This window comes from Branchiostoma lanceolatum, chromosome 13 (assembly GCF_035083965.1).
Source record: "Branchiostoma lanceolatum isolate klBraLanc5 chromosome 13, klBraLanc5.hap2, whole genome shotgun sequence".
NCBI classification, from domain to species: domain Eukaryota; kingdom Metazoa; phylum Chordata; class Leptocardii; order Amphioxiformes; family Branchiostomatidae; genus Branchiostoma; species Branchiostoma lanceolatum.
The window spans coordinates 9,334,473-9,346,709 of NC_089734.1; the positions used below are offsets into that span (position 1 = coordinate 9,334,473).

At 40.1% G+C, this 12,237-nt stretch overlaps 1 protein-coding gene across 7 annotated transcripts in view; it reads right to left on the reverse strand.

The window, feature by feature from the left end:
- The window catches only part of LOC136447828 (5'-AMP-activated protein kinase subunit gamma-1-like), a 61,261-nt gene extending 49,457 nt beyond the window's left edge, over positions 1-11,804 (reverse strand). For 2 of the 7 annotated variants that reach the window (XM_066446906.1, XM_066446904.1), the window contains exon 1: positions 4,788-4,942. In XM_066446906.1, coding sequence (XP_066303003.1) covers positions 4,788-4,853 — 66 coding nt within the window. In that variant the 5' untranslated portion in view covers positions 4,854-4,942. Of the gene's footprint in view, positions 1-4,787; positions 4,947-8,152; positions 8,528-11,481 lie in introns of those variants that run through there. The other 5 variants (XM_066446911.1, XM_066446908.1, XM_066446902.1 and 2 more) reach the window with 5 other exon arrangements.
- Between the last annotated feature and the right edge of the window lie 433 nt (positions 11,805-12,237).

Below are 12,237 nucleotides of genomic sequence, written 5' to 3' on the forward strand. Positions count from 1 at the left end.
ACCTATACAGTCCAAACATGGTCTAACCTATAATTTTTTTTTTTTGGCTTGCCATTTCTGTGCCAATGGTGTTTGAATAATTCTTTCCTTCTAAACATGCAGAGGCAGTTTTCACAAGTTTACATGTGTGTGCAATCCCCTAATCCCATCTCTTCCCTTGTTAGCCTATAGCTAACTGACCCAATTCTCTCCATACCCTCCTAAGACCTTCCTAATGCTGCAAACTAGCTTGTTAAACATCAGGGTACTGTAAATAGTAAGACACTGCACAAGGGGAATTTTCAGGGATATTTAAATTTGATGTAGGGAGAAAATGGAGCCTTCACGGTTGAAACAAGGGGGTAGCTGCGTACCTAAACCCCAGACCTGGTCCGGACTTAATCTCCAAGCAGATCCACGCCGGGCGCGAAAATCGTAGTATGCTAGCCAGAGAGGGTCCAGTCATCCAGAGAAGGTTCATAGCCCGGCAGGGATCTGCCCTTAGTCGGACCTGAACAAGGTTATTAACCGGCACGAGGAGGGGCAACCTTTTGAGGAAGGTGCCTCTACTCCTCCTCGTGCCTGCTTAACTCCAACATGAAAATTGGCAGGGATTATCGTTTTACAACCCCGAATCTGGGACGAACCCGGCCGGCCGCGCCATTTCACAGCAGGAGTGTTTCCCCTCAGATACAATAGTGCGGGAACACACCGCATCACAACGCATCAAAGCAAAGGTATCGACATACAGACTTTTCCGTTAGACAAATTTGCACCATTAGTTTCTAGCTTAATGTTAAACCATAATTGATTAAAATGTCGGTTTATTTATGTGAATGCTTGGTGTGTCTTTTTTTTAACCACAACTTGGAATCTGTTTTTGGCAATTCTTTCTCGCTTGGATGCGGTGCAAAACCACGCCGAAACACCGCCATCTTTCAGTGTCTTTGAATCTTTTTGAGAGTCAGATTCTCGCGTCTATATTCAGTTCAGTAAAACCCGAGTCTTGTCGTTTGTCATGTCTTGAGTTATGGCAGAAGCCATGGCGTCGTCCGGTGGATCGAGAAGTCTCTACAACGTCCTTACTTGGTCGCTGATTAGCGCTCGTAACGGTGAGACGATCGAAACAAGTTTTGTTTCACGGCCGACACAGCGGAATGCAATTTGGTAGCACAGGGATTTCCCATTGCCCGTCGCAATCCCAACAAATTCATCTGTACTCTCCAGACATGCTAGAATGGCATCAAGTTGAGTCTCCATAATTTCAAACTCCCAGATAGCACGGAAATTACGGCGGACTCTTTCCGTCGACCAGCGCTTGCTTGCTTCCATTGTTATCTGGAATTCAAACCTGCCGGGTAACTGTGAGACAGCGCGCAGCTGACCCATGACGGGCGCCGGGCTTCGAACGCCGGCACAATTCGCACCTTCTTTCTAAGCGCAGTTTGACTGCGGGGAGATTAGGTTAATAACCTTGTTCAGGTCCGACTAAGGGCAGATCCCTGCCGGGCTATGAACCTTCTCTGGATGACTGGACCCTCTCTGGCTAGCATACTACGATTTTCGCGCCCGGCGTGGATCTGCTTGGAGATTAGTCCGGACTGGACCTAACGTTTAGGTTCAAGTCAAAAAAAACCTAAAAGTCTGGAAACAAGTCCGGACTCGAAACAAAAAATCTCTCGCTTATGTATAGTTATACTCCCTTTCTGTCTTAAGCCATCATAAACCTTCCTTTGATCATGAAATTTGCAATGAAAAAAATATGAAAATATTGCTGTTTTTGTGTTTTATAATTGAACTTTTGTGTTTACTACTGACTGTATATAATTTCGCATACATAGCTTTCAAATTGCATGTAAGATATATGCCAATTTTTGTAACAGGAAAAAAATATTTTAGCACAAATATGCCATTGGTTGAAAGTCCGGACCTGAACCTAAACCTCTGGACTCGAGTCCGAACCTAAACCTAAACTTGGGTTTAGGTACGCACCACTAGACCATATGCGGGCAGAAGACCCACTTTTTTTCCTGTGGTTTTAAGTTCGGTGAATAAATCATCTTGAAAACCGCAAAGATAAAACCCCTGCAAACATTTCCCTTTTTACAGAATTTGCATGTATTTTACATTTACAATTTTCATAATAAGCTCTCATCCCACAATAAACATGTGATAGATATCTTGCAATGGATTACCACTACAGTTATTTCAATTGTAAACTCAAAACCTTCCCCTGCTACTGCAAAATAAAGTCCCCGCAAAATCAAACTCAATCTACGGTACATTCCTACATGTGTTTGTGAGCCTTCAGCTTACATATGCCAAAGACTAGGAAAAAAGACGAGATAAACTAAGCCTCGCTAGAAGTATGTAATCAAAATGCAACATGTCAGAAATTCACACTGTAAAAATGCATCTTCTAACACATTAAGCTATAAAGTCATTGATTATTGAATTGACCCATTTCGTTCTCCATATGGACATTTCGTGGTGGCTGAACAAAATGACCTTGGTCAATGTCATCCTGTTGTCATATTGGTATTAATGTTGTCTCAATTTTCTGCATGATTTTGATTTTAAATGTCTGTGGGGAGGAGGAGACAATCTTCAACCATAATGGGGTAATAGAGTAAGATAAATTATGTGATTTTTTTTAAAACTTTCATATAGCACGCTAGCACTTTCACACTAGCTGTGTGTACAATCTTGCTTTCCATGAAAACATATTGTTAATTCACCACATCATCTTGCAATTGAACTTGTACTATAGTATACGTCCTGGCTATGGAATAGAGTCAAGCAAGCTGATAATGGTAAGATTTGATAATACTTTTGATGACGAGAGCACTGAATAGTTTAAAGCACTCATATTCTGCCATGGAACGACCAGAAGTGAATGCTTCTTCCTCTTTTGTTATCACCCAGCTCTTTATTAATAAGTTTATTGCAAGTTCTTTACCCTGACATGTGTCATAACCAACTACATGTACTTAAGTATAAAGACTATAAGTGCTCAGTGACCATCTCTAACACTAGAGAGGTAGTGTACAAGACAGTTCAGACTTGAGTGTTTTATGAGGAACAGAACCATTAAAATTAAACATGAATTATTCACAATGTGAGCTACTTCTAGGGGATGTAAGTTCAAGGCCTTCTACACACCACCCTAGTCATTTCTATTAATATTCATGTGGTATGTGATTTATGATATTCCATTCTGTCCTGTTGTGTATGGATACAACAGTCAGAGCTAACCAAGGTTCAATTTTTCTTATTACATGTACAATTACTGTTACAGTATCATTTGTCCTATACCCCTGTATGTAACTCCTGGCCCAATAATACACGACTTATGATTAATGATACAGTAAAATCAGAGTTGGTCCCGCAGGATTGAACTGGAGGTATCCAATCATCATTGACCTTCAGAGCAGGAAGGTCGTTCAATGTCACCGCCCACAGGTAGAGAGGACGTGTAATGAGTACTCAATGGCCATCTGATGACAAAAGCTATTAGGTGTACAATTTACATGTGTGCAGCGTCCTTATCTTGTGTCATATATCATGGTGAATCCAGGGGGGCTCAAAGCAGGTGACAATAGATATGACTTTATGACTTTTTCATTTGAATTAATAAGTTATGAAGAAGAAAAGCATTTAAGTTTCTTATCGGTCTTTCCAAAAAGGGCAATCCATTACTACTAGTAAGAGATTTTTCATGCTACAAATTTGACTGGGTATATTCCAAATAGTCATGAAAGGAAATGACAGGCTTTGCGACCAAGTATCTAATCTTGGAGAGCTCAGAGTTATGAACTCATACTGATAGCCATAAATGGTTTTATTTCCAATACCAAACACCAGGATTGATTGTCAAATCAGACTGTAATTTAGTAGAAACCTTTCACGATCTTCAGTCCTCTGTCAGTTATCTACATGGCATCTACAATATTCAATGGTCTATTTCCGTAGAAAATCTCCTGAGCAACAATTTGAAATTTGTTTATATACTAGGTATATTTAGAATCTTATAGCTACCCTTTATCCTATTTTTCATTTTAACAGCGACAGTTAGACTTAGTGGCATTATTTATGAGAAGAATGATGCATGGTCCTGTAGACTGTATCATGTGTCCTTGTCAGTGTACCTTGGTCCACACACACAAATCATTACCAATAGAGAGAGAGACCATGTTACAAGAATATGGGATTTTTGTAACCTTCAAGTTTAACAGGAAAACATGGTTGGATAGTTCAATAGGAAGACATGGTTGGCTTTCTGCCTATAGTGACTCAGAGATAACTGTATGAAACGTCAAACCTATTTGAACTGACAGCACGCATACAAATTTGGGCCAAAATTATCTATATATACATCTATTGATGTTGATACTGATATCAGTAATGCTACAAAATATCAACATATAGAATAGAACATCCCTTATTGTTAAAGAAAATCATAAAGTCTTAGATATTTCTATATTTTTAGAAATATAAAAATGTATACCATCCAGCAATGAGTCAGAATCATAATCGCAGTATTACCTTATGTCCTACGATAGTACATTTGTAACGTGATACCGACATCAACGTGGTACACATGACCAATGGCGTAACGCCACACCAGCGCGATCTGGCAACATTCTACCTTCAACCTGACTTCCCCAGCTGCTATGTACGATCTCAGTCCCCAGTGATCTCTCCGCCTGACCTCAACCATCCCTGGCATGTCAACATCTCGCCGGTACCCCACATACGGTGACACTGTCATCCTGACGAGTTGGTCTCCCTAACCCCCAGGGACTTACCTTGGTTTTGTACCCTCTTATCCGCTTCAGCCGGTAACTCTTCAACTTCTCGAACTGCCGCGTCATGTCCCGTTCTACACGTGTTCGCTTATTTCTGAGTACCAAAGCGCGAGAGCGTGGCGACGTAGCTAGGTCATCCCTGAGACGAGTTGGACGCAGGTCCCGTTCAATAACAAATTTTGAGATTAGCGGAAGTAAGATATACCCCCATATAAACCACACATGTAACCCGATACAAATTGGACACTCCCCCTTTAACTGCCTGCCCTGGATACAAGATGAGTCAAACGCAAACAACTGTTGCTTCATGTACACGACTGACTTGCTAATAGTACCTCCAGTGAGAGACATTCAAATTTCCTTATAACACTTCAAAACATGTAGATACTTATAAAATCAATGGATACATTTCATCTCTGTTTTATGTTAAGAGGCTGGCCTCCCCTGCCAAAGCTTGGAACGATCCAACTAGATATCCTATTACATCCATCAGCACAAAATGTCACTTTGAACAATAAGTATGAGCAGAATTCAGGTCGTACCATCTGGCGACAACATATGGGGCACCACTGCTATACCAATTATTTTCTTTAGAATATTTCTTGCCCCCAACCGTTAAACTCATAGATTCCTATTGATATGCAAACGCTGTAAAAGATGACCAAACTACTGGAGTTTTTCTGCACATGAAAATGCCTTTCCAGAAATAAAGACAAGAAAATTAGACAACCTTTACATTGTACCAGATGGAGCCAACCACTTAGCACCAGGCTAGAACTGCCTTTAGCGGTACTCTAAACTTGCCAATTGCTGCTGGCACAAGTTGAGTATTAGAAAGGCTTTCATGGTGTAATCCGAACAGCTTTAATGCTGATGACCTGATCATTACATTAGGGAGCTACAGGTGGCATGTCATCAGAACTAATGGATTTACAGCAGGATGAGAGGAATTTGTGGTCAGAATTCCTGCCAGAGTTCATCAGTATCAAAGGAACATACTGTGCTGCAGTGCCACCTGTTGACAAAACTGTAAACTGCAGTATTTCTTCTTTGCAAGAGGAAGATGTACACAATGTACAGTGTTTCTTTCTGCGAGGGATTTACAGCAGGATGAGAGGAATTTGTGGTCAGAATTCCTGCCTAAGTTTATCAGTATCAAAGGAACATACTGCGCTGCAGTGCCACTTGTTGACAATGATGTAAACTGCAGCTAAGATTCAACAGCAGGTAAATGATAAGATACCTGCCTTTATGTAATGTAACATTTAACACTAATAATAATACGGTAATAAGAGATAAATATTCATTGATACATACATGCACTTTGTACATTGGTTATTTTCAGTATGTCAAGCTAATTATGTATCCAAAAAAGTCAAGTCAAGTCAGTAGATCGTACCAAGGATGTAATTGACGACTTCATTAGAGAGGTCTAATCATTTACAATCAATCAATCAATCAATCATTCGCAGGCATCAGTGTCTGATGCATGGCGGCTGCAGACATGCATAGGGCTCGCCAGGCTGGTCTTACAATCTACAATTTGGTCTTACAGTGGGCTTTTTCTACCTTAGCAAAGTTAATAGCAATAGTTGCCAGAGTGTTCCTGTTGGCATAGTAAAAGGATCAGTAACTGTTAAAAGCTTTGTTCACACTGCTTAAAGTAAACAAAGCTGAGTGGACATACCTACAGGTCAGTGACCCTTTATTGAGACATTATAGGTCAAGCAATGCGAATCCGCTTTATTTTTGAGGAGGGTACTCGAGGTTAAAAAGCTTGTTTTCTCTTAGTGGGACACCAGATCGAAAACAAGTATTGAGTTTTTACAAAGGTTATTAACTAACGCATTATGGGAATATTTTGACAGGTTCACAGTAACTGGTCACAATTGTTTTCGAACAGGTGAAACCTCAGTAGCAGGATTCCTTACATACAATAGAGTTAAGTGACATACTTGGGAAGTGAAGACACCTTTTTGAAAGGCAACCTTGAAGCAAGGTAAACAAAAGCAAGAAGCAACAATGAAATCATGACATCATCACCAAGGATCGATTCAGTCTAAAACAACACGGTCTACTTTTAAGACACCTAGCCTTGGAAAGACAGGGTGTATGTCCTTGCAAAAGGTGCCCTCGAATTGTTGGGGAAAACCGTCATTTTGTAGATTTTTTTCTTTTCCAATTTGACAACAATGTTGCATATTGCCTCTTTCTATTTCAGGCATTTTGCCAGAAAAAAATTACTCACAAAGTCTGGATAAAACTTTTGCTCAAGTGACCACTTAAAATGGTAGGTACCTCTCCTACTGTTTACACCAGTGGCTAGTCTCATTGTTAGCGACCACTACACTCTCTTAGGAGGGTCTGCCATTCATACGTATAGACTTGTCCGGATTGGCTTTTAACTTCTCCACCATTCACTGAGCTCCCCAAAACAAACACTTAACACACCTTGTTTCAAAGCTTTCAGAGCTACTGAAGCAACTTTCCTGCCCCATATCCGCTATCATCGGAAAAGGTCTGGTACACAACTTGTAAACAAAAAGAAACAGGTGATGGTAGATTGTGAAAAGAAGGTAAAGCCAAATTTGTAACAATTTGTCAATCTTATCATAATCCTACTTGAATGCCAAGGCCTGAATTAGGATATATCTAATCACAAGCCAATATCCTCCTGTCAATAAGAAGATCATATTTCAAACAACAGGTTGTGATACTTTTACCCTAATTTCATTATCTTAAATTTCTAAGCGCTCAAAGAGTCTACAGTCTATATGTGTTAGGCACAGAAAGGCCTTTGAATGGCACTGACTGTGAGACGGTTAGAGTGTATGGCTCTGACAGTACGAATGATTGATGATGTGAAAATGAACACAGGCTTCGGTCAACAAGAATTCAGTCACGTAGCACATGTATGAGGTGAATACTAGTTTGATACATTTGGTTGGACGTCTGTTCAAATCCACGGCCACAGAACACTGAAAACAATAGTGGTCTGTTTGCCACGCTTCTTTGATACTTAATGATAGAGACCCTGTTCCAAATCCCCAAACTGTCAAGTTACAACTACTACATTATCCAGCAACAGACAGTTAAGCATACCTCTATGCAGGCCAGTAAACCTGTTTTAACTAATGCTGTTAGAAGGCATTACAATATAAGTAACCCGTGCCATCTCCATAAGTTACCATTCTGTCATCCTGCCAAACAAGGTATAACAATAACAAGTTCATACATGCGACAATGAAATCTATATGTTACTGTCCTATGACCACCATGATTTAGAAGACTGTGCTGTTTCCATGCAGTTCTCCCATCCCTATGCAAACAACTCTTCTCCCTGCACCTGTTGTGCCTAGTCCTACCTTATGGATCGGCAGCGGCGACGAGTTTGGCGACGCTAGCGGTGACGCACACGGAGAGGACCTCGGAGTCAGGTGAAGACGCCTCCGAAAGGTCGGAGGCGTCCAAGTCTCCAGCATCTTCCTCATGGCTCCAGAACCGACTTTACTCTGTGAGTCACTCACGCCACTGGGACTGACCTTTCACCCTGAATTTGATACCCACTAGTGTCTGTAAAGAAGGGGACCCTCACATACTCGGCTAGGCAACAGCACATGGACCCTGTATGGCCTTAATGGGCTTCGAGGTCTTGTCAGATCACAGGCACGGAAGGGATAAAATTAGACCCTCCCTATAGGGTTCATGGCTTACAGATGCGCAATCCTTTCCATTGGCAGGAATTTGCCAGAACTAGGTGCTACAAACTGTAGTAGAAAAGAAGATGCATGTCATTGAAAAGACTATTCCATTTGTTTTGCAGGGTGAGTATTGAGAAACAGGTATCATGGTGCAATTTTTATTTAGTATAGATTCATGTACTGACATTTTGCGGTCTATCGAGTAGATTTTCTATGTGACCTATGACTCACATGTATTTATGATTTTTTCAGACAATAAATAGATTATCTGAAATAGAACCTGTACACCCCCACATACGCATTGTTGGAACATCCGAGACGTGACTTTTCCCTTTAATTGTAATCAATGCAAATGGCACGGAAAGTCTGAAGTCCGAATGTACAGTAGAACTAGGTCAACAGTTGCACAATTGGACCTTTGTCACTTCTATACCAACGTAACCAAGCTAAGTTATTGGTCGCCTTTTATACCTTGCTACTGACATTGCATTCAGGTGCATATTAATAGGGGATTTAAATCTCGTATAATGAGAGTCTGATGCGAAGCTGTGACTCTAACGAGAGAGAACTATCTTGATGCAGATAACATGGTAGATAACATGGGGCTGCATGTGATTTTTAGCATTCCATTGAGATGCTGGTAATGACTACAGACTTACATGCTGATAATACAGTTGAAATACAAGAAATACCTCTACAAAAGGACCAATGTGACCACTTTTTGTCTGTCTGATGTGGTAGTCTTTTATATTAGGCCTATTTTTATGACCTTGTTGATTTTAGATGTTGTCGTAAATGTACTAATGTTATCATAATTAGCCTGGGAATAGATCTAAAGACTGGAATATTTCCAGGGTAATATTTCAGCAATGTTTTTTCACTAAGGCCACGTTGATTTGATTAAACATGTATGGATGACATCTGCACACGCATAAATATTTGTCCGTTTCCAAAAAGTTTTCGGCCATACTGTAAATCCTAAAAAGCAGCTGCAAAAGGAAAATACAAGCTGTAAATTGCACACAAAAAATCTTTTAGATAACGGATACTAATGTCATAGATTGCCAAAGTCAATTCCAAAGTCAAGGAAGATGTTTTGAAAGAACAAAAATGAAGAAACTATATTTCGGCATGTCATACTCTGTGTGTTTAGTTTTGTTCATCCTTCATGGATTTCATAATGAAGGCAACTTTTTTTTGCCAAATCATTTTTTATTCGCACGCTCGCATCAGTTTTGGGGTTCCAAGAGGATGTCATGATCATCTATACATGTATAATCAAATCAACAAAAAGTGAGTAAGGGAAATCTAAAAGCTACTCGTAGTGCTGACATTCAATCTCAGACACTACAGTACAAGGAACTTCCCGGCCACATCAAATTGTTCCACTTATCGTTCAAAATATAATGGGTATCCCAGTCACGACTCAGGTCTAAAGTGGCAACAGGTGCAACAGGCTAAACATCCAATTAAGAATACCACATCAGGCCAATTATTTTACTCTTCACAATGTCCAACAACAAAGCAAATGTCAGTCAACATCAACATGCTACTGTAGGACTGTTGGGACATCATGGTAAATCTTCTTATAAAAGTTATATTCTGACATTTCAAAATCCATTCAAATTATCTGTAAGAGGTACATGTAGGTAAGGAGGTTTTATATAGAACCTTCTATATAAAACCTCCTATATAAAACCTCCTTGATGTAGGGTAGTCAGTGAGATGCAGTATGAATAAATGGTCACCAGGGGGCACTGCTTAACAGCAAAAACTGCCTAAAGCACAAACAAGAGACAAGCAGCAATTTGCCATTATTTGCTCTCTGATGTGCTTGACAGGGACTTGTCGAGATTATGGTGTCACATCACTGAGGATGAACTGGACTGATTATTTTGACAATAAAAATGAATAAGAAATGTGAAGCTCTGAAAAATCCTTACAATGTTGTTATGTATATTAAAATGCTCTGAAGTTGCTATATCCCAATTATGTCCAAGCTGTCATTTCATTCTCTATAATATATTAAATAGACTAAATATATCAAGATGATACTAAGTCAACTATTTGTCACCTCTCTTTCCAAGACCCTGAAAAATCTAAATTCAAGAACTGCAAGGATGAATTAGTACCATTCTGCTGGAAACCTTACTATTCAATAGCATCATCTAAACATCATTCTGCTGCCTAGGAGAAAATGCAATCAAGTGCGATTGTCTGCTGCCCTATCCTTGAAGTGTGTCCTCTGATGGGGTCAGTTCCAGTAATCACTTCTGCAGGGGCTGGAACAACTTTCTATCATCTAACAGACGTGTGTAGAATGTTGTGAAACCAATATTGATTTGCTGGCCCAACATGCATGAAACTTGTAGCCTCTAGAAAGAGTACCATATATACCAGAGGGGTTAGTGTGCAACTGTAGGTGTACAGTTGGCTGCATGTACACCTATAGCGGACTAACTCCTCTGTCATGTTATCTGTCTATTTTGGCCAATTTCTACTCTTTGCAGCCTGATAGAGGCTAGAAACCTTGAGGATATATTCATTCCTCCATGCATCAATCCATCCATCCATCCACCCATCTATCCATGCATCTATCTATCTATCCATCCATCCATCCATGCATGCATTCATCTACATCCATCCATCTACGCCAATTCATCCATTTCATATCCCTCCATCCATCCTAAAATGCATGCATATACATATCATTAATGCTGTACATATGCAAATTACCTAATAACTGATCTTTCCCAATTACCATTAGTCCTTATTAAAATGGGAACAGAGGTGCAACTTAATCCTGTTTTATCTACAAGCAGTTCTAACGACGACCTTATCAAATTTGTATGGATCACAGTTGGTGTCTTTATTCTACACCCATTATCAAGCTAGACACATCATTTGCCGATACAGAATACACGTATCAGTGGCCTGAGAAAATGGGTTATCAGAATGGTCATGCACAATTAGAGGGTGATTAGTACACTGACCTCTGATAGATCATCCACATCATCTCCCTTGTCAGAGATCATCCTGGCTTGTGAAGAAGACACAACTGGATCCTAGATGAGCGCCTGGACTTAGCGAAGACACAGCTCGATCCTAGATCGGCGTCTGTAAGTGAAGTCACTGGATCATCAGCTTCTGGGCTAGTGAAGACACAGCTCGACCCTAGATCGGCGTCTGTAAGTGAAGACACGGCTGGATCCTAGATCGGCGTCTGCTTAGTGAAGACACGGCTGGATCCTAGATCGGCGTCTGTACTCGTGAAGTCACTACCTACTTGTCCACTGTGTAAACCTGTATGCAGAATTTAAAAACACGCCAAGCTTTAATGATGTGTATGTGCAGTATTATATAAGCATACCCTAAGTAATTGACTGTACTGCATATCAGTAATTCATTTCACGCAGAAAAAATCATGTTTTTCTCAAGTCGTGACTCAATTTAATGTGTAACTGTTGCAGAGTCTTGTCCTAATAATTTCTTACCTTTACACGTGCATTCTACTGGGAGCACGTATAATGTAGGGTAAAAAAAAATCATCAAAGGTTTATTTCCATGGTTGTCAATCAAACTCGATAACCATTAGGGAAACCAAGACCTGTGCCTGCATATCTAGTTATGGTAGGCACTGGGTAGGCAACTTGATTATTGTCTGGTAACTGAAATGCATACAGAATCTCAAACATACAGAAACACAATCATCACCATCACAAAAGGTAACATTTACTGTGCAGAAAATA